Source organism: Macrobrachium nipponense, chromosome 26 (assembly GCF_015104395.2).
Source record: "Macrobrachium nipponense isolate FS-2020 chromosome 26, ASM1510439v2, whole genome shotgun sequence".
Taxonomy (NCBI): Eukaryota; Metazoa; Arthropoda; class Malacostraca; order Decapoda; family Palaemonidae; genus Macrobrachium; species Macrobrachium nipponense.
Genome location: NC_087215.1, coordinates 22258457 through 22282558, shown reverse-complemented (window position 1 = coordinate 22282558; position 24102 = coordinate 22258457). Strand labels below are relative to the sequence as shown.

Genomic DNA, 24102 nt, shown 5'->3' with positions numbered 1-24102 from the left:
TGAAGAAACTCGACATCCCAGGCTGAGTGTTGAAGACTCTTCGTCAGCACCAAGATGACCTAGAAGTACACTCCCTCGAGTTACACAAGAACTTCTCCGTGGCGCAGGTACTGAAGGCAGGGGTCTGGTACAACCAGACCACTGGCACCTCCTTCTACCTTTTGGATATTGCCCACAGGTCCTTGGATCGTTTTCCTTAGGACCCGTGGTGGCTGCTCAACACGTTGTGTAGCTAACCCAGACCCTAGCAGGCTGAACAGCATCGAGTCCTGGTGTGACTGTAAGAATAGATAAGGTGAATGAAGAGTGACTGGCTTCTCTTCCTATCTTTTTCTCCCCCCTCTACCTGTGGGTAGAGGGATACGGTCATCACCTTGCTGGATAAGGACGAGATGCCGGTGAGCTACTCGACAGAGCCCCATCCTATCCCTTTCACTAGGGATGGGAGCGAATATCCACCACTTCCTCCTACGGGGGGGGGGGGGGGGAGTGGATGCCAACAAGAGACAAACCATAACTTTATGTTGCCTCTTGCAAATAGGAACTTGTTCTTGTTTGCTGGTACGAAGAGATACGCTTGCCTCTCTCTTAGTACTTGGTCCAGAGGTCTGACCATTGATCCTGCGGTGCACACCCCGATCAATCGGACAGAGGCTTGGATCCCTCCCTCGCTCTTACGACCAGGGAGGCATTCCAAGGTTGGGCGAACACCAGTCTGTTCACAAAAGACTCAGATTCCTCCCACCAAGAAGTGAGTCTTCCTATTGTCAAAAGGGGACCGAAGATAAGGTTTGTATGCCGTGTCGGAACAAATGACAATTTGTCCAAAATTGCATTTTTCCTAACTATACAAACCTGAGGTCCTTTTACACATAGTCCCACCTCATGCCACCCCTCACTCCTGCAGTTTTTGCTTGGGCCAAAAGCAAAAGTGATTTGTTTACCTCCCAGTCGCGCGCGCGCGCCTGTCGGACAAGCAGTTAACTACTGAACCCCTTGTTCGAAAGCTTACGACCTATCCAGCTGCCGCTAGTACCTTCCTATTGTAAAAGGACCTCAGGTTTGTATAGTTAGGAAAAATGCAATTTTGGACAAATTGTCATATTATGTTAGTTAAAACTCAAGAAAAACCCTTAAAGATGTTTATACTTTTTTTTTTTTTTTTTTTTTTTTTAGTTTTATCACAAAAAGTCTGTTTTATGATGAAAAAAAAACAGGAATTTATGGATATGTCTCATAGAAAAATACCACGAATAGGCAAATTTCCTGTGAATAATGGGGGTATATATTCCAGAGAGAAATTGCGAATATGTGGGTCCACAAATCCGGAATCTGCAAATACATGGTGTTCACTATAGTTGGGATTTTAGAAGACCAAGTTCTTGAGCTAACTTCAAAGTCTTGTAGAACTCCCATGCAGCTTAGTTCCGTCGGAGAGTGAAGAAGCCAATCATCCAGATAAAGGGTGATCTTGACCTCCGTCAGATGTAGCCAACCCACCAGAGGGTCAGAACGCGAGTGAAGACTTGTGGCACTGTAGTCAGACCAAAGCATAGGGCCCAAAACTGAAAGACTTGGTCTTTGAAGACAAATTTCAGGTACTTCTCGAATCTGGATGATGGGGACATGGAAGTACTCGTCTTGCATGTCTATGGAGACCATCCAGTCCCTCTGTGGATGGTAGCAAGAATCGATTGATTTCACCATGTTGAACTTTGTCTTCAAGACATAGAAATTCAGCCCACACATGTAGTACTGGCCTCCAGCTGCCTGAAGACTTCGGGACCACAAAAAGTCGATTGTAAAAGTCCTCAGTCTGTGTGTGTCCTCCACTCTTTCTTTTAGAAGAAAAGCAGACACCTTGTTGGTCAGAGCAGAATACTTCTGAGCTGAGAGGGGTACCCTGTCAACACGATGGGTTGCTTGATTAGGGTGGATACGACCTCTACCACCCATTGTTCTGCTCCTCTCTGCTCCATTCTTGCCAGAAACGATGGAATCTGGCACCTACTGCTGCATTTCATAGGGGTGAGCTTGGTGGACGACTTCTTAACTACTTTGGTTGGAAAGTGGACATTTCCTCGACTTGGGTTGCTGTCTCTGTTTGCCACCACGAAAGGGCAACTGTTGCAAGGGAGAAGTAGACTTAGGATAAAAAACGGCGTCTCCCTGGAACACTCAGATGATTGGGAGAGGAAATCCTGGGTTGACTTCTTTTGCAAGTCTGCAAGTCAGAAGCGATCCCACTAACAACATCCTGAGGAAAGAGGAATTCGCAAACCAGTGATGAGAACAGAAGAGCCGATTTCTGGATTGAAGTCACTTCTTTAGCCGTGAAGGAACACCACAACTCACGCTTCAATTAAGGATGCACATCGCAAAGGTGGAATCGATTTGGTGGGAACTGTTGCTAATGCCTGTCTAAGCACAAGAGAACTTGTAAGAGGTTTGGAAGACACAGATGGAGAAATTGCAGAAGCATCTTGAATTTTCTTACCATTGGAACTGGTAGTCCAGTCCATAAAACTAATAACTTCAAAAATCTTATACCAGATATAGAAGGAGATGGTCGATCTTGGCTGAAGAAAACATGACTTTCGCTGCCGTGAAAGCCAATCTCCGAGAAGACTCTACAAGTCGTGAGAAGTTTCCATGGGCAGAGGCAGAAACACCCAAAGAGGGAGACTCCCCGGTGAAATAATACGAATGTCTTCTCTTAGTCAAGCAAGAAGGAGGGAAAGAGAATGCCTTCCCTTGTGCTCTCCTATTTGCTAGCCAGCTTTCTACCTCACTCATAGCTTTCTTGGCTGAAATACAAAAGCACTAACTGAGGGAGATCACGAGAATCTGAAGAAACTTTGCTTATCTGAAGAGTTGTAGCAGGAGAGGCAGGAGTAGGATTATCTTGTACATAACTCGTTCCGGAGAGCGAGAAGTAACAGAAACCAGAACTGGTACAGCTTGACGAGCCAAAGACAACACTGGTGCCGATGTACACACTGAACTCAGACACTTACGTCTCATTACAGGTCGGGAAAAGTCTCCTTCCTTAAGTTTACCATGAGAATTTTCCGAAGAAATGGCCTCTGGGCTATCCCAGAAACTACAAGAAGGTTTAACCTCCTTTACCTTCTTAGGCAGTACCTGAAGGGTACAAGAAAAGTCCACTGCAGGCCTTTTCAGCTACCTGGGAAACACCTATGGGTGTGACTGAGGAGCCGACTGCCCGTGGGCAGACCCCACCAACCTCCCTTGGGCCTCTGGTATGACTTCTCCCAGGTGTGGGGGAGTATGTCAGGGACCTTCGCCTAGGAGAATCCGCAGGATGGACAGTCAGCTCCTCCACTAACACTTTACTTTTTTCTTTCTTTATCAAGAAGCATACGCACTGACTCCCCTAGCTGAGCCATAGAGTTAGCTAACAGCTCAAACTTATGTTGAACCTGCATTGAGACTCGCAATGGCACTGTGATCAGAAGCATAGGAGCTGGGAACAGGATTAGGTGGAAAAGAGTGGGTTTTGGGGGACAAAACAGAAATAAGAGGTACTTCAGAGGAAGGATCCTGGCTAGCTGATGACTTTCATATCTATCAGTAGTCTTATACTTCCTAACTTTTTCTAACTTTGAACGGTAAGAAGACAGAACTCCATTGTCTTTCATCTCAGCCTATACACTCATTACAAACTAAATCAATAGTGCAAACTTGACCCCTACATCTAGTACAAACAGAATGGGAATCATACTTTGCTTGAGTTAAAGGCTGCAATAACTGACACTTGACTTGAGTCAGACATTGCTAGATAAGAGCTCTAAATAACAGACTGAAAACCCTAAACTGGTCAAAGTACTGTTAATCATGCCTGATGAGCTAATAGATTTTTAAATGGCTATGACAAAAGAATCAGTAATTCACTGTAGTTACTGGAAACTCTTGGCAAACGATGAAATCCAAAATCATAGAAAGCTACAGCTTATGACCTTTGTTGGAATCCAGTAGAAATAAAATTGAGTCTCTTTGCAGAATTGTTTGCCTATTCCCCCAGTAGTGGGCGGGGTACTAACTTTCACTGAAGCAAAAGAATCACTACCGTGATTACTTATAAAAACTAGTGACTAGGGACCTTGCTTTATTTATGAATGGCATTGAAAATATGTTTTGCACTTAGAAATCTCTTAAAAACAGTTGGGAGTTTAAATGCAGGAACAAAGAAATGGTTTTCAAGTAGATTTTTGAAATATGTTACCAATAACAATGGAAAATTCTAAAAATAAGTTTTTGTTTTCAAAATAATATACTTCAATAAGTTTACACAAGAAGGATCTTTTTGTGTCTGGCATTATCTTTAATGTAATAGTAGGTGTTATGAAATAGCCTAACCTGCCAATTGTGTCAAATTTTACATCATTCATAGAATGAGCAGTCTGGTACAGCCTTACATGTTTGAAAATTGAAATACAGAAGGTAATTCATGTGTAGTTAGAAATGCAGTTTGTAGGATTAAGCTGTTTCAAATATATATGTTTTAACATATGGTTAAAGGCATTATTTAGTCATGTTTTGATAAGAAAGAACTGCAAGTTATACAGTAATACCTTAGGTTACGAATTTAATCCGTTCCAGAACCTGCTTCGTAACCTAAAAAATTCGTAACCTAAGTGGATTTTCCCATAAGAATGTTATAAAAAGCAAATAATGCGTTCCACCCGACATGAATGACCATTTCAATTCATATTTTTCCATTTATTTTTGTTCACTATGGTTGAAAATTCGTGTAGGAATTACATAAAATTATAAAATTGAAGAATGAAATTAAATATAAACACTAGATTTAATATGCATGCACAGTAAAACCTGAACTTTACCTTTGGCGAGTGTGGCTGCTGGCTTGATGGAGATGGGAGGAGGGGAAGGGTGAGGAGGAGAGGGTTAAGGCTTGGGGGGGAAATCTCCCTCCGTGAACACTTCTGGAAGACTTTCTGGTTCTTTCTCTAGAGAGCACCGTTCACTACAATCACTAATTTTACGCTTACGCAACACTGTGTCCGTCTTTCACAATTTTGAAAATATATTTTTCTATGGAGGCTTGCTTTTGCCTGTTCTTTAAAATTTTATAGAAATGACCCACCCCATTATTGATAAACAAATTTGTTGCACGCCCTGACGCAGCCTTATTCGGGTGATTTTTCTCGATAAAACTTTTCACAATTTCCCAGTGTTTCAAAAAATCCTTGATCTCGCTCGAAGGAAGCGACTGTGCAGCGTCTTCCCCCTCCTCCTCAGATAAGATCTCCGTTACCTGTCTCTGTTGCTCCTTGTGTAGCTCCAACAGCTCGTCGGTCGTCAGCTGCTGCCCATGCTCAGTCAGGAGGTCCTCGATGTCGTCCGTGTCAACCTCCAGCCCCAAGGACATGCCCAAGGATACAATCTCGTCTTCAACTGCCCCCTTCTCGACGGTTTCGAACCCCTCAAAATCTTGTTCAGCAACGCAGTCGGGCCACAGTTTCTTCCATGCAGAATTGAGGGTTCTCCTGGTGATTCCCTGCCAGATTGAGGCAGTTGTAAACAGAGTAGTGATCCTTCCAAAACTCTCTGAGGGTAAGGTTGGTGCCCCGTCATCTCAAAGCAGCGCTGGAACATAGCCTTCGTATACAATTTCTTGAAATTAGCGATAACTTGCTGTCCATGGGCTGGAGTATTGGAGTGGTGTTGGCGGGCAAGAACTTGACTTTAATGAACTTGAATTCGTCCAGTAAGTCCTCTTCAATGGATGGAGGATGGGCAGGAGCATTGTCCATCACAAGTAAGGCTTTGAATGGAGGTCCTTCTCCCGGAGATATTTCTTCACCTCGGGACCAAAAACCTCGTTCATCCACTCGACGAACAAGATCCTCGTCACCCAAGGCTTGGTATTAGACCGCCACATAACGTGCAACAGCTTCTTCTGCATGTTGTTTTTCTTAAAGGCGTGTGGATTTTCCGAGTGATACACGAGGGAGGCTTAACCTTGCAATCCCCGCTTGCATTGGCACAAAACAGTAGGGTTAGACGGCCCTCTTCATGGCTTTGTGACCGGGAAGTGCCTTCTCTTCTGCCGTAATGAACGTCCTCCTGGGCATCTTCTTCCAGAATAACCCTGTCTTGTTGCAATTGAAGACTTGTTGGGGGAGGTATTTCTCGGAATCCACGAGCCTTTTAAATTCTTTTACCTAAGCTTCTGCCGCCTTTGTATCTGAGCTTGCAGCCTCACCATGGTGAACAACACTGTGGATGCCAGTCCTTCTCTTAAAATTCTCGAACCAGCCACGGCTCGCCTTAAAACTGTCTTTTTCACTGTCCGCTGATGTGCCTGGCTCATTTTTACTCAAATCTTCGTAGATCTTACGAGCCTTTTCACAAATGATGCTTTCACTTACGGAATCTCCTGCCAGCTGCTTCTCGTTTATCCAAACCATGAGCAAATTTTCTACATCGTCGAGAATATAAGGCCGTTGTTTTTTCGTCAATACTGTGACACCTTTTGATGCTTTACCGGCTTTAATTTCTTCCTTTTTCTTCAATATAGTGCAGATCGTTGATTGCGACCGCTTGAAGAATGCTGCAATGTCTTTCACGCGCTCGCCTTTATCATGCATTTGGATAATTTCATTCTTCATTTCGACTGTAATCATCTTCTTCTTTCTTATGCTTTCCTTCTTGCTGCTTGCCTTCGTCATCTTGGGAGCCATTGTCTTTAGTATTTGGGTAATAGTAATGTATGCACTATCACGGAAAACACAACACGTGCGCAAAATCACTAAGCAAAATTGAGAGCGTATCACGGACAGATGCGTTCAATCTTACCGCCAGCGAGATAGTGAAAGAGTTATGGTTTAAAAGGGTCAAGGGATGCGTGGGAGGAAGTCACGTGACCCTCGTTAAGTTTTGGCCGAAAAAATGCGTTCGCAGATCCCACACTCATCCGATGTCCGATGTAAACAAAGCAGGCATTAAGTTTTGGCCGCCAAAAAAATGCGTTCGCAGATCCCACGCTCATCCGATGTCCGATGTAAACAAAAGCAGGCGGCCTCCCATGATGGAAATTCGCCGCATTCTGTATTCCAAGTGAAATTCGTATTCCAGAATGAGGGCGTCACTTCGTAAGTTAAAAAATTCGTATACTAATCGGTTCGTAACCCAAAGTATTACTGTATATGTATAGGAGCATTTTTGGCCTCAGATGGAAGCAGCCATTGTAGCTTGTTGACAAGGCAGGTATTTTGTGGTATGTAGTTGAATGCAGGGTACTGTACACTAGTCGGCTGTCAACAACCCAGCATTTCTTCCTTGGCCACCATCCTGTGGAGACATCTTGCTGCGCATCACTGACTTGCTGATTAAACTTTCATGGTGTGTGATTACATTAGGGGTCTTTCAATATGGACATAGTTCAGAGAAATCAATTTGTGTAGTTTCTGACCAATAAAGATGTGAGAGCTGAGATAGTGTCGCGGATGGTTTATAAAGCTCTTGACCATAGATCCTCACCATGTTTTTATTGTTTGCAATAAATGTAAGTTCCTCTTTGACGAGTGGTTTACATGCTCGCCTACCAATTCGGTAGTTGCGAGTTCGATTCCTCGCTCTGCCAAAGTGAAATTAGAGGAACTTGTATCTGGTGATTAGAAATTAATTTCTCAATGTAATGTGGTTCGGATTCCACAGTGAGTTGCAGGTCCCTTTGCTAGGTAACCAAATGGTTCTTAGCCAATTAAAAATATCTGATCCTTCAGGCCAGCCCTAGGAGAGCTGTCAATCAGCTCAGTGGTTTGGTTGAACTAAGATATACGTCTTTGCAATAAAAGTGCCCAAACAGGCAAGTAGAGAAGTCACAAAATGTCAAAAAATAAATGCAGCTTGGAAGAAGACAAGTGAAGTAACAATCAGCGCTGTAAAATGAAAAAGGAAGAAAGTGGAGTACATTTAGGCTATGGGAGGCTTAAACAGAATAGAGTTTTTGATTCGATCAAGCAGGTTGCTTGACAAGGCTGCAACCATCCAGCCCATGTGAAAGCCCATTGTGACATAATGATGAGGTTAGAATCTCAGTTAATTTACATAAGGATGGGATTGAATGGGTGAATGACTGGCAACTCATTTCAAACTTAATCTCTTAGCATGTCAGTAGCCGTACTGAAGAAAAATAGTACTGGAATGGACCACGATGCAGATGATGTCACGACACAATTGAGTTTCCTGTCTTTGAACTTCAACTTCAGAGATGTGACATTTACCGTTTCCTTTGAAACTTTGGTCGACCCTCACAATAGTTGTAGTATATTATTATTCAGTAGAAATCCACTCGTGGAACAATCCCATAGGGGCCATTGACTTGAAACTCAAGCTCTGCAGAATAAGGTGTTTATTGGGAAGTAAGAGGAAGTAAAGGGAAATACAGAAAGAAGAGATACCACTTATTAGAAAAAATAAATTAAAAACTAGATAAAATAGATAAAAATGTATTAGCTTCATTATAGTGATAGCTGCCTGCCTACCAACCTGTACTTTCCTATCAGGTATCTCATTGGGGAAGGAGAGGGTCCTTTGTTTTCCAAGATTGAGCTTTCAAACAAAACACTGTGGCTCAGAGCTTTATCTTATCAGTGCCCTGTCTTCATACCAGGTGTCATTTTCACCTTTTGTTCATGACTGGAAAAATGAAAACACTGTGGCTAAGAGCTCTATCAGTTGCTGTATCTCCATCCCAGGATGTACAGAAGGTTACAGGTGTCATTTTTACTTTTTTTTCATGACTATGGAAATAAAACCACCAGGTGATAGAACAGTCCCAGTTAGTTCTAAGAAACTCCTTCCACCTTAGGAGTAAGTCTCCTATATAAAAGACAATGGTTTGTGTTTTGTGTATTTACATACCAGATTTTCAAAGCAATTTGAATTTTTCCTAGATATGCAAACAAAGTCCTTTTATCATAATCCCTCCACAACCATCCCCAAATAGTCAGCTTGGCTGCAGACAGGTGATTGGGTGTTACTGTGCCATTCACTCTCCTACTACCAGTTACCCATCTTGTTTTCAAGCTCCAGGGAACATTTTTACTTGGTGCTGGGTGTACTTCTGAATACAAAGGGTTTGTAATCAAAGAAATCACAAATAAACTTGAAATTTGAGTACATATTTGAAGTACTTATTAAGTTGTGTAGCTTGATATTCTAGAAAAGATCTGAAATAGTGTGAAATAAAGTAAAATTGAAGTTTTGGAAACCTGGATTATTCGTGAACAGTAAAGTGTACAGGACATAACTTCAATGTAGTTAGAAGTACTGTGTATAATATATTGGATTGGATATTAGAAATTACAAGTAAAATTATGATAGATCTTGTTTTGAAATAGAGGGTATTTAGATATTATTACTATTGTATTTCAATTAATGCAGTATGGAGCAAACATAAATCAGTTTGCCATAATAAGTCATCTCATCACAGCATTGCAAATTATTCGATGCTCTCTTCATGCAAAATTTACTTGTGCTTTGTTTGTATTTTTTGTCCCAGCTTCTGTTGCATTTTTTTCTGAAAGCGGGAAACCATTACTTTGTCCTGTTAATACAGGAGTTATTTGATGTGATTGATGGCATTGTGTGTGAATGTTGTATGTTTACTTCTCTCTTCTTGTAGATTTTAATGACTTGGGTGTTGTCTCATTTTGGTACGTACAGAATGTAGTGCTGCAGTACCCAGAGCATTCAGTTGATTGTTAGGGCTATTTTGGAGAGTGATTGCAATGCATATAAGATTTTTCATATTTACCGTTTACGGGGAATAGACTTTTTATGGTTAATGGGTTAATAGGAACAAATTAGGATCATACTTGTAACCATTTTGTTTTACAAATACAGCAGTGCAATTGCTGCTTGCTCTTAGAACTGTGTTAGCAACTGTACAGAATTCTTGCCTATTCAGTTATTATTTTGTGTACAGTATACATATCTAAATCTTTGCAAAAATCTTGCACTGTTATTACTAATAAGATTTGGGAAATCAAGTGATTGTTGGTGCAATAAATGATTGAACCAGAAAAGTTATGTGCTGAACATTTTATGCCATAAAGGTTAGGCTTTAAAAATTTTGTATATTTGAACAGAAAATTCTAACTTTTCATAATAGCATTAGCAATGAAAAGAGTAAGATCCGTAGTGCTCAAGTAAATTAAAACGAGAAACAAAGACTTTGAGAACTTACTCTACTTCCATTATCAACGGTGTGCTTTGAATATCCCAGAAGTTTGGAATTTATGAAACTTCAAGTTTTAATCTTAAATAGATTTTGTGAAATTTGTTTTCTAGGGTGAGATGATGCCAAATATGAGAATTTATGTGCTTCATTGTTTATGTTAAGCCTTAAAAATACTAATAGGAATACTAATGACATATTTGCTTTTATTGTTGTAATATTCTCATTGTACAGTTGGCTTAAGACTCAAACAGCCATTTCCCCTTGAGTTATTTCTCTTCAGAGTTTTGCTTATGAATAAATGTCTTAATTTAGACTGAATGAGTTATGGGTCTGGTACTGTATTTGTGCATATAATGAATATCTGCAAACACAGAAGGCCCCACTAACCCAACTGGCTAGAAGAGTAGTGAATGTCGTACTCTGTGGCTTTTACAGGGAAAAAAATACTAACTGTGGGGTACAAGAACCTATACACCAACTCAGCATACCATTTTTTTGATACAGTGTTCTGTTTAGATATGTACATGCTGTATATTCGTTGTCATTTTGATAATTGAGAATTATTTTGTTTAAAACCTTTCATAGAATAAAATTTGCCTGTATCATCACTTTTAGAAAAATAACAATCCTTAATATAAAGTCTTTAGATTAGTACTTATTTTTTGTTTCATGGCAACAGCTGTTTTATTCTGATAATTCTGATGTGTAGAGTTCTTCTGTTAATTCTGTTTTTTTTATGCTCCTCCAAGGAAATAGGAAGTCAGGCAGGAACTCAGGCGGAGGTATACTACTGAATAGTCGTATCTCACATGTGCACGGAGGTCTGTGTCACGGCTAATGTTTTTCCTTAGCTCTCTCTTTTTTGGTTCTGAGGTAGCACTGTAAAGCAGCAGAACATTCTTTTTCTTTTTCTATTTTGACCTGTCTGATGTTCAAGATGACTGTATTAACATTCCTGTTAAAAACATGCACACCATTTGAGGCAAGGAATGCTTAAATTGATTAAAATGTTCATCATGTTGTAAGGTGATAGCTATTCATAGTTCTCTTCTATATGCTTCCACACACAAGCATGTTGATACATTACTAAGAAAGCAGCTTGGTAGATTATATCAAATTTTTTTGCATGGGCTTCTGGATTAAAGAAAAATAATTGACTTCCATGTGCTCCCCTTTTTTGTATTATTTTGTCCATCTTTGGAAAAGTGAGACAATTTTAAGAGATGTGATTGTGATGTTCATGGAAGATGGAGGAGGTTAAGCGAGGTATTTGTATCCCAATTATGGATACTGTAATCACTTGGTTTCTTTAAACAGAACAATGACAGCTGCATTATTATAATCAAGCTTTATTGATTATTGTAGCTTTGAAAGAAATGAATGCATCTGAATCATACTTGAGGGACAGTTTAGCTAGTTCATCATTAACATTAAATACAAAATACTGAGGATCACTTAATGTACACATTAGTTTTACCAGAAATTGGTTGAACTTTATAAGTTTCATTTGTTTTTAATTTATATGTAGCTTTGCAAATTGTTGGGGAGCCATGATACCTCAGCAGGTTTTGGTACTTTTTGGGTAATTTTTTTCGAATGGAAATGGATTATGTGGTTCCTAAAAATTAGGTTAACTAGAAATATTTGGGTTTAGTGACATGTTCTATACAACAATGACAAAACATATGGCAGAAAGTACCTGACATGCAACTTCTGCTCTCATCCAAGGTTTGAAAATGATAAAAAAAAAGTGATGATCGTGCTTGTATTATCTCCATTTCCATGGCCTTTGTCCTTATGATAGTGATTGCCAATGGCTAGGACAACACAAATGTTTTCCCCAGCATGTTAGGCTGTGATGCTGCTCATCCCTCAGTCTGATGAGAATCAGTTTTACCAACAAGATAGCATAAACAGCATTGAATGTGAATAAAAATATGCTTAGGTGATGAAAGTTTTGGTAGGGAGTGGAAATGAAGCAAAATGAAACACGTTGCACATTGTTAGTCTTTGGTCATAAAACTAAATGAGTTATTGACTAGCCAACAGCTGGTCCCAAGCCCAGTAAGCAAGTTTTTTTTTTTTTTTTTTTTTTTTTTTTTTTTTTTTTTTTTTTTTTTTTTTTTTATTTTTTTTTAATTTTTTTAGCAAGGATATCTAAGCACATATATGGGAGATACAGCTTAAAACTAATGAAACTTACTCATGAAGTGGCCTCAGTACCCAGCGCTTTTTAAATAGGTAGGATATTTAAGGATCCCAGAAGAAAGGAATACAACATTAAAAGATTTTCAGTGAAAATGAGTACTACATTGAGTGTAGGAACAACATTGAAAAATACTTGAGTAAAAATGTGAAACACACCTAAAGTTTTTTTTTTCTACTGATATTTCAAGATGTATATCAGGAGTGTGGATAATTTGAGTCAGTATTAGTAGAATTTTTGACATATGGGATTTATAGAGAGTATATCAGGATTGTAGATAATTTTTGTCAGTTGCAGTAAAGTTTTTGAAATATGTATGGGATTTGATTTACAGAAAAAATATGGGGTAATAGTAGTTTTTTCTTTTGTTGTGACTTGTTAATGTTGTAAAAGGTAATAAGCATTACAGTAAGTCCTCAAAGATCCAAACTTTTTAGGTGGTGGACACATTTCTCTCTCTCTCTCTCTCTCTCTCTCTCTCTCTCTCTCTCTCTCTCTCTCTCTCTCTCTCTCTCTCTCTCTCTCTCTCTCTCTCTCTCTCTCTCTCTCTCTCTCAATAATATAAAGTGTGCTTCAGTTGGAAAAACTGAACAAACGCATACTTGAAAGCCCTTGTAGTATCACATAGATTGGGATTGGGGAAAAAATTACATGACATCTGACATCACGACTGATTTTTAAGAATATGTGATTATAAAAAGAATTAAGGGTTACATATGTTTACAAAGCAGAGTATTCTTTTTTTATTATGTATTCATGTGTAATTTTATTTTGATTTGCAAGATCTTGAATCAGTTGACACAAAGTTTATGAATAACTTTTTAAAGAAATCTTGAAAATACAATAACTTAGTGTCAGTAATACTTTTGGGGTAAGCTTATAGGCTTAAAAATGGTATTAGAAAAATTTTATTTTTCCATCAATCCTGTACAGCAGTTTAAAGACTAACTGTATTGTTATTGGTGCATGAATATTAACATTCTGATATTGCTGCTGCTTCTCTGTAAATATAAAAGCTATTCAGTGACCAGTTCCAAAAGCTCCTTAGTTTCAAATATAGAAAATTTATGTAATTTAAGCATGAAAGGATACGGAACTATAAATGACTGAATACAGTGATTGTATAGAGTAGAAGTTTTATATTGCCTTTGAAATTCTTTAGGTATAAAATGAGAAAAAGACCAGGAAAGGATGAAGTATTTCTCATTTAAGGAGAAGCTATCTGTTGCATAAAGTGCAGAATAAAATATTGTACATTATGATATTATTCTTGAGAGCATTTTGTAAGTCTGTACATCTCTCAACTCAAGCCTTAAGGGTCCTAGGGTCTAGTGCTGTATATCTGAGTAGGATCTTCATATGGGGGAACATTTAAGGTGCACCTTTATTTTTTGTTGTTGCCTTCATGTTCTGTGTTCCTTATGTTAGTACTGTACGTATTTATTTACTGTGATAGAATTTTAAGGTCCAAAAGCTTAGGTTGACATTGGTAATCATTCTTACACATCTCTTTTAAGAATCACAACATTCTTGAGCAGTGCAGGGTATTAGAGCAAGTTTCTTAGCCATTTGCACATCTGGATTAAGAAAGAACAATGACATGCATATTCACAAAAAACAAAAACAAAGAAAAAGTGAGTCAGTCCTACATATTTCTCTCATTCCCAGATTTAGTTTTTTTTCTTTTACTCTGCTAATTTTTTTTTTTTTTTTTTTTTTTTTGCAAATTTATTTTCTTAATTTAGATACTGGTGGTGTCCCTCTCTCACAAACAAAGATGGCCTTCCTCAGATATATTTTATCTCGCCACAGCTTATAGAAAGTTTTCAATCCTGGAATCAATGAGCTTTAATAAAATGGCAAGTGCATTTTTCTTGTCATTTCATTCGGCAGTTGGATTTACTGCCTGTGACCAGCAAGAGAGAACTTAAAGTGGCCTTTAGCTTTTAAACCACTTACCTTTAAGACAGTTGACAGTGGGCTGTCACTAAACTTCTGGTGTCAAGGACATGAAACAGATCAGTTTTTGTTGACCTTTCCTGACAAAATTTTGACTCTGGTTTTGTACATATCCTCAGATTTTGTACACCTGGAAACACTCATTCCAGGGCCCACCTTGCGACTAGGCCCCATACCGAGCCCCCAAACAAAGCATTCCATGTTCTCTTGTGACCCATTCTGCTTTTGTGATCATTGTTTTTTACTTTTTTGTGCTTTTTTAAGCTTTTTTTTATTCAAGTGCAACTGCTAAATAAGCCATCATGGGGGCAAAGAATGTTCCAAGTGCCAGCCCTTCTGTAAAAAAGGCAAGAAACACTGTAAAACTTAAGAAAGAAGTCATAGCAAAGCGTTGGAGGATGTTGCATGCCAATCTCAGTAAGATGATGCCTACAACAAGTGCTGCTGCTAGTGAATTTAAGGCCAGCAGAAACTGGTTTGAAACATTCAGAAAGTGAATGGCCATATATAATGTGCCTACTTCTCTGATTAAGAACATGTTTGCAAAGTGGAGTGATGTAAAAAGTTTTGTGGAGAATTATCATCCTAACAAAGATGTAATCCATGTCTCCAACACCTTTAATGACAATGCCGTGTTTCACTTTAGGCAAATTTTAAAGAGATGCCAGAAACAAATGTCTGGACAGTTTTGTTGTGGGACAGGGGTCTATTGACCCAAGCTTGTCCTAGTGCCAGCAAAAAACGAAGCGGGGAAGTAACCCCAGATAGTGCTAGTAAAAAACTAATAGAAATAACCCCAGATAGGTCCTTTGATACCTGAAGTCCTTCTGGAGGGGGATTCCCCTTCCAAACAATAACCTCTGCTGCTCCCTCTCCCCTCCTCTCTGTCTTCCATATGTTAACAGAGTCTTCCATAAAGGTAAAATTGATGGTGAATGTTTATTCATCCATTTCATTAGTCATTTATATTTAATTCTCATTGTTTTCTGTCTGTAAAGCTGTGTTTATTCTCTATAAAATGTATTTTTTATTGACATTTTTGGGTGTCTGGAATGCATTCATTGGATTTACATTAATCCTTATGTGAATTATTGCTTCGGATTTCGTACATTTCGGACTCCGTGAAACTTTCCTGAAAGGATGAAGTATGAGACTGAGGTTCCACTGTATGTATAAGACAACTGAGGTCTTCAAATGTCTTCAGACTGTGTATGTAGTGGTTTGTCTAATGAACAAAAATAAGTGTGTTAGTTTCATGGCACTTGTACGTATCACCTGGAGGCAGTGGTACACAGTACTCATCCATCACATTCACCCTTCTAATAAGTTTACAGTTCTGTTAACAACTCTTCTGTAAGTGCCCAACTTGTATCCTCTGCATACTTGCCAATTGTTAACTTTATTCTAACAGTTTTTCTATTATTAAGTTATTCTTTTTTATTTTTCAGCCATTTCGTTTTCTGTGTTAAGTGATGTATAATTTATGCATTAAAGCAGGTACCTTTCAGATGTGTAGTCGCACAGCTAATCGAGTATGTACGAATATTTTTTTTATTTAGTTTGTAAATTTTAATTTCTTCAGTTTTTATTAATTTTACTGGATTTCCAGCTGGCACTAGAATATTTATCCTAATGTGAGACCGAAGGTTTGTTAGTTATGAAAAGTACAAATTAATTAAAAATTTGTAATTTTGATTTTTTTTTAATGACAGCTTAATAATTAGTGTTAGGAGGCCGATTTTAGTTCATATCTGTTCTGTACTGTGAGTAGAGTGAGGAGACTTTAGTCTTTTTTGACAATGTAATTTGCAACATTTCTTTAGTGGGTGTTAATCATTGATACATTTTCATATTTTTTCCTTTTTTGCTAGTGTATCCATTACATATGTTGGCTTCCTGTAATTTTTACTGAATTTTTTTGTTAGATCAGCTGGTTAATTTTCTTGTGCTAGAATGTGTTTATTACTTTTACAATGTCTGTTCGATTATTTTTTCATATACTAAGTGTTATGTATACCAACAACTTTTTTTGCTTTGTTTTTTGTGACTCTCATAGTGCCTGGTTTTGTTATGTTGTTTTCTATATATTTTCTGAATTTAATGCAATGTAGTAAGTTAATGGGCCAAGCCCTTGGTAGTTCGTTCCATGCCTTCTTGATGTCTTGAGATGAATGTGGATCTGTCTCCTAGCTCCCATTCATCAGTGTTCACCCTTTTCTGAATGCCCAAATCTGGTTACACTACAGACAAAGATCCACAGCCAGCTGCTATGTTGGTTCCTTAAAGAAAGACATTCTTCTCAAGAGCCATCTTAAGAGCCATCTTCATCAAAAGGTAGTAGTACCTTCAGACAAGAGAAGTGCCATTTGGGATGTTTGTAGACACCAAGATCTTGACTGTCATGGTAGTGACTGCCATAGACACTAGAACTTTACGCCTCTGTCATTCCCCCAAGACAGTATATATATGAAAAGCTGCTGGGTGGTAGTTGGTATTGTAATGGCATGAGGAGAATGACTCCTCCTCTCACTGCATGTCATCACCTTGTCATAGACACTAATTGAGAAAAGAATATTGTATACTACTGTCTTCCTTTAGTTGTTATCCTCCAGTGACATTCCTTTGTCAACAGCTTCTATTGGAGCACTGAGATTGGTGAAGAGGAGACACTGACTTTTATCAAAGATTTATTTGGTACCTGTAACCCAGAAGAGGACACCAGATAATCTATGATCTACAATGAAGACATCTGCCCTCTGAATACATCCTCAGCATCACCCAAGAGGGCTCTTTGATGTTGCTAAGAATCCTAGGATGCTCTCTGATCATAAAAATGTAGAGAAACCAGAGGCAAGACAGACCCTCCTTCTTGGAGGCCCTTAACTGGGTTTGTCAGATCTCTGAGTTTTTTTAGACCACAGAAGCCCAAAGGAACTGTTGGATGCAGGGCTACTTAACTATTCTGTAGGATATGACCTGCCACTAACAACCACTTTGGGCATTTTTTATTTTTATAGAACATTTAGTTATGCTTCAAGAAAGGATAAAAAGATGCTCAGATATATCAGAAGTTTAGAATTATAGGAGGTCTCACACACTTCCGAGCATGCTTCATAATATATAAAAGTATGTGTACTCATATAAATTATTGTGGATATTTTTCAATTAAATGCTCTCAGAGGACCTTTCAGATCCAGGGTCTTGCTTGCAAGCATCTTATACTTCTGTTACAGGGGCAGTTACTTAGCTTTAACTTTTTATCCCATTTCTAACTGTCAGTTTGATGAAGGTTGATGCGACTGAGCAATTTCTTTGCAAGTTCCTGACCATAGAATGGATTTGGAGTCATCAGTACATTTCTGTTGGTATGCCAAGTCTTTGGATGATGTGCCAAGGCCAGTACAGCATTGTCATTTGCCTGGCATTGATTCTCCACATTAGGTTGCTCATATATAGTGTAGATATTAGGCACGATGACTTTTGGACCTAGTTTCTTTGATGATGGCTATGGGAGGAACTTCAGCATAGTTCATTTAGCATTGTCCCCAAGCAGCAATCTAACCCCAGAATGGTTGCCTGCACACTAGAAATGCTGACAGTAAATGACACCAGGTATGAATTTTTTCCTTCACCCACAGTAAGTCAGCTTTAGAAAGGATGCAAAGTTTTCCTTTTGGGCCAAAGGTGGATGGCCTGTGGTGAAGTTCCCTGATAAAGGATGGTACCTGTAAAAGGAAGGTTGTGGCAGGAGATGGAACCAAAGCCATTTGTGGATGAAGTCTAAGACTGGTATTTCAGCCTTTTAACTTCTCTGGAAGTCTTTACCCAGACCCTGCACTAGAAGCACATGCACATTGGAACAGCTTAAGACTTCAGAGATGCCTGTGTAGCTGGCTGATTATGTTGGTAACAGCAGCAAAATTGTGATATATAATTATGTCACTTAGTGTCACTGACTATTTATCATTTGGGAGAAGTCAGACCTTAGACAAGCACTGCCTGCTTGTGTATGGACATATGAAATTGAAATAGCTCTGGTTTCCAGACAGGACGGGATCAGTAGGTTGTCCTGTACAGGACAATGAGCAAAGTATAGTACATGAAGTTTGATATTTTACTGGTTATGGGAGGTCTTCATATCTGTAAACCATTTGCTCACTCATTTTAAACTGGACGCCAAGACGTCTGTGGATAGTATTTTTTATGTTACCAAGTACTCTACTTTCTTTGACTCCCTGACTTGTACCAGTCACTAAGTTCTTCTAGATCTTGTAGGCGCCCTGTATAAACAAACACTGGTAATTTTTTATCAGCTATCCTTCCTTCTGAAATTCAAATTCAGGCATGTGTAGGATTAATGGTGTTGTCATAAAATTAGCTTAATGTATATAAAACAAAGGTAGTTTTTTTTTTTTTTTTTTCAAAAACCCATCAGTTACAATGTTAATTCTCTCCTCCCATTCTAGCTAATCTTCACAGATTGTCATTTCCATTGTATGTGAATGAAAAGTGGGGAAGGTAATTGATGAGTACATACCTATGCATCCAGGTTATTTTCTGGGCTGTAAAACTACCACATTTTTTTTTCTTTTAGATACAAGATTGTTCAGTTTGGGCACATTCAAGAGTTCTCAATGTACGCATATATGTTTTACTGATGGGTTTCTATGAAAAAACTAGTATGTGTTGTAAAACCTGTCTTTTCTTGTTGTTTTCTCTTTTTCTTGGAAATGATGTTTAACTTCAGAATATACTGTATGCACAGTATACATATTTTAATAGATATCCCAAGTGATGTTATTCACCATGGTCTATGTACCCATTTATTATAAGTATTTTGAAATCTGACTTGCAACAAATTTTTCCAATGCAGTTATGGGATGGAAATACCTTTTCAAGACTTGATACTTGTAATTTCTTGGTTTGAGAAATAATTTTTTTCTGGATTGTGACCAACATGCCACTGCAGTACCTTGATTTGATAATTCATTTGTGGTTTATGAAATTATTTAAAAAGGTAATTTTGGTCTGGACAACAGTCTTTTTGTAATTCAGAAAGTTTTGGGTTTTGTAGTGCCATTGTTTGACTTGTGAGCAGATTGTCATGTCTGCCAGGACATTTGCTTATTTGAGTACTGTACCTTGAGATTCAGTTAACTGAAGTGTTTGTTGTTCTACAAGAGAGCCAGATACGTAATATATTTCTTGTTTGAGAAAGAATTTAACTTTTTTTAAAGAGGGCTCCCAAAATTTTTTTATAATTTTAAATTAAATCGGTAACTGTGATATACGTACCATAATTGATATTTTGAGTTTTGTCCTACTCTCGAATTCATCTGTCTTTCTCTGTTTATTTAATATATTTTTTTTTATTACATTTCTTAGTATGTTTTAGGATATTAGGAAACCTAAATATTTTGTAGAATATACTTTTTATTACATCTCTCTGTAAGTTATAGGATGTGAGGAAGTGTAAATACTGCCACGAAACTTTCCATATACACAGTGATATTTCAAATACAATATGCAATCAGAAAACTAGGAAACTGTGAGATATCTTTTTGTCCTCATGAGTCACTCTTCTATTGTGTTTTCTGCCATCATTGCTTCTTTTTTCTTGAGATGTTTATGGTATGAAGTTAGTGGCATTGTTGAAAAACCGTTGAACTTAGAAGCTTTAATGGAATTCTGCCAAGGGACTGTAATGGCCTAGTAGCTGTACTTGATGCTTTTTAGCAATTTTAAATAAAGAAAGGCATTTGCATGACTTCTTTTATGAATATATGGTAACATTTTATTACTCTGTCAAATGTGTTTCAGTAAAAAAAAGAGAAAATACTTTAAACTCAGATAAATTAAATTGAATTTGATATTGAAGTAACTTCACACCAAATGGCTGACATGACTTAAAAGACTATGAGTAAGAGACTAATTGCAGTATTAAGCTATTATGAATATTTTATATAATTCTGTTGGAAATACTTTCAAAATTGGAGAATAGAAAGCAGTATAGAAAAGCTGAGCTGTTAAACATTAAATGTTGGTGTGTAGGTAATGAGGTTACTGAACTCATTATCAAGTTGTTTATTTTGTATTGATATTTGTGCTATGACTTAATTACTTTCAAGTTCCTAGATGGCAAAGGCAAATATTTTCACGATTTCTTAATTTGCCTTCAAGCTTGCAAGATTCATTTTCAGTTCTTGTAAATTTATAATGACGTCATTCAGAGTTGCCCTTATAAATTAAACGAAGGGAAAAGCAAGAAAGAAGGACCAAGTGATTTGACAAAATGATTTATTATAGAAATTTGGTGATTACAAAATTCAGCATCTCTCTCTCTCTCTCTCTCTCTCTCTCTCTCTCTCTCTCTCTCTTCTTCTCTCTTCTCTCTCCTCTCTCTCTCTCTGCAAAGTCAGCATCCATATGACAAAAGTTCAGCCTCAATATGACTTAGATCTGGTGCACAAGAGCTGCGATAAAGTGTTGCCAGGAAATAGCAAGAAGCAGAGCACTGCTTTGGATGGATGGCCGGGTACCTTAATCACATGCACGTAAATAATTAGCCTTGCATGGCACAGTGCTCACTCATTGGCCTAGAAACACTAATTGAATGTCTTAACTTGTTGATGTTATGACCACTAGATGATGATCATTTTTATATGCTTAGAATTGTTGGTTGAAGGTGTGGAGATGTGAATAACCTTACAATATTTAAATTTCAAAATTATTTGCTTTTATACTCTTCTATAGATTTTTGTATAGATTTTGATGGTCATTGTTTTTCTATGTAGTTATCATACTTGTAAAATGATCCTCTCTGAATGGTATAAAAGTTTCTTCTAAATGGTGTATTGTTATTTTTATTGAGAATATTAGAGTATATTTTATTTAAATATTCACACTTTCAACATAATTATGAAAATGGGAATCAATGCTGTGAATGTCTAATTGTCTTGTAGTAATTCTCAATTCCTGTGTACCCTAGCTTTTTTACAACTGATTAAACTAATTAATAAATATTAACTGTTCTGTGAAGTGGTAAGAATATGTAAGTGTCAAGGCTTATATTATACATACATACATAGATGATTTTGATAAAAATAGGAATTGATAGAAAAAGGAGACCAGGAGGATCTTGGGAGTGTTAGATATGCTGTTGTGTTTATTGTGTATTCTCAAATATTAAAGAAATGTGGAGGCTACTATGATTAAAATATAAAACTTTTAACTGTCCTTTACATGGCTGTTGATTTTGCAGTAACTAGTTTGAGTAAAAAGTGGATACCACAGGTATACATGTTATTTTAGTTACTCAAGGATGTGTTGCATCAATGCATTTATCTTTATCTCCTCCACAGCAGCACTGGCAATACTAAATTAATGTATGGTAGCTAGATAGCCTATTGTAGCCAACTAGTAAATTGGAGTATAGTTGTGTTTTGAGTGTTAATTAGTTCAAGCCAGTGATGTAAGGTTCAAATTTCAGTTAATGCAGTGGTTTGACCTATTTAATAAGAAACTGCTACTGACATACATCTCATATGTTTTCTAGATTGAATTGAAGCAATTCTTCCAATGACCCTCTGGTTATGCCCTATGTGTTATGTAATAGTATCTTTGAACTGTGCTTTACTATTTAACATTATTATATTTCATTAGAGTACTGCATAGTATAAGTTCTCACCAATTTAACACAGTTTGATTCACAAATATTGTATGAATTTTTTAATTTATATTTCTTCAGAACCCCTTTTTGCATAGTTTAATATCAGGAGATAAATTATTATGTAATGCAGTAGAAAGATTTTTAGACAAAACTCATTCTAAAATCTAATTTTTGTAAATGTAAGGTAAGATTTTTACATTTATGTGAAGAACCCTTGTTTGACATAAACTTTTTGGATCTGTTCATTTATATAGCAAATCAGCCTAATGTATGTTCGTTTATAGCACCAGGATTAGGTATGAATTTTTAATGATGTACGTATGCCTTTTGTTGAAAAGTAATGCAAACATGCTTTACTATCAGCCAGCTAATATAAAGTTTTTATTTAATGTTTTTGTTCCCCAAAGTGTAACCTCTTCAGGACCCATGAATACACTTTAGTGGCTGATTTATTTTTTTATTTTTACACTTATTGCCCATTTCCACCACAGTACACCATAAGATGTTTAATGTGCTTGTATTTCACATGTATCAGGCAATTTGTATGTTTATTGTAGTGAAACTGGTGTGTTTTGATCTCTAGATCTTAATGATTTTCTTTTGATTTCATATCCAATAATCAGGAGAAGAAGTTACTGTAATGGAAGAAGATCTGAGATTGTGTACAGTGAAGCCTGCTCATGAGGTTGACAGGCGTTTTTGCTTTGAAGTCGTATCCCCAATGAAGTAAGTTTTCATGTACTTATATGTCACGTACCTTTACTATTTATTTAGCTGCAAGAAGACTTTGCGTAGAAGCTTTGTTTCTTTTATGTTTCATGCTCATTTTAAAGTTTAGCTAGGAGTGCTTCATCTCCAATAAATTTCCTTCATTTTCATAAACTCATTTTAATGTTGATTTAAGAGGACTTCATGTTAAAGAAACTTATATTAAAGAAAGTCTCCCAAGATGACTAGAAAATTGCAGTAAATTATCATTTTAACATGAACTACCATTGTGAATGCTGGCTTAAACTATAGTGTGATGTTACATTTTTTGTTTAGTTGCATCATTGCTTGTGTTCACTGGTCACCTGTAATGTTCAAATTATGCAGCATTGAATATTTTCAGCTGTAATAATAGAGAAATTAAGTTATTAAATAATCTGTCTAAGAGCATTATCATGATAATGCATTGCTTTCAGGTGTCACATGCTACAAGCTGAGAGTGAGGATAGCTATCAGTCTTGGATATCAGCTTTACAACGTGGTATTGGTCAGGCTTTACAGTTAAGCACTCCAGACATGAACAGAGATTATCAACTAGACACTCCAGGGTCATCTCCCTATCCTGCAAAAGGTTCTTTAGTCCCAGGGACTCCTGGTGATTCTTCAGCCTCCTCCTCTCCTGCTACTACTCCTCAGTCGGTTAATGCTCACAAACCCCCGTAAGTCGTTATTCGCCTAGCTACAACCCCTTGCATTCATTCATTTTACTGTATCTCCATTCATAGTCTTACTTCCCACCCTCTCCTAACAATTGTTTAAGGGGCATGCCTATGACATAAGGCCCCATATAAAGTAAATGAATAGTTCTATATCATGTTTATGATTGAAGGGATTTGATTCAAGTGTTTACCACTTATTCTACAACTAACCATGAAAATTCTCTCTTGGAGAAATTTAGTAATTCGACCTCTAGGACAAATTTTTTTGCAGTTGGAAAATATTGTGACGTTGCTTTTTAAAAATATGCCCTCAAAGAAATATTAGTATACTAAAAAATTATTTTCCTAACGACAAAATAAAGATATATATGGTTAAACTATGCTCTAACAGTTTCATTGAATATATATAGTTAAACTATGCTCTAAAAGTTTCGTTGAATATACTTCAGTCTTGTAGAAATAAGTATTTAGTTTTGAGAAAAATAACTTGAGAAAATAAAAATTAATTTTTTTTTTTGGATTTTAAAGAAAACTGAGGGAATCGGTTCATCTTGAGCGAGTTATCCCTGCATCATTATAACCTGTTTTCTCTATGAAACTATCACTA

General features: G+C 37.3%; 1 protein-coding gene across 3 annotated transcripts in view; it reads left to right on the top strand.

Moving 5' to 3' along the window:
* LOC135200058 (arf-GAP with coiled-coil, ANK repeat and PH domain-containing protein 2-like) overlaps positions 1–24102 on the top strand; it is a 135501-nt gene that overhangs the window by 59370 nt on the left and 52029 nt on the right. For 2 of the 3 annotated variants that reach the window (XM_064228317.1, XM_064228316.1), the window contains exons 9-11: positions 10984–11055; positions 22692–22794; positions 23253–23495. In XM_064228317.1, coding sequence (XP_064084387.1) covers positions 10984–11055; positions 22692–22794; positions 23253–23495 — 418 coding nt within the window. The remainder of the gene's footprint in view (positions 1–10983; positions 11056–22691; positions 22795–23252; positions 23496–24102) is intronic. The other variant, XM_064228318.1, reaches the window with a different exon arrangement.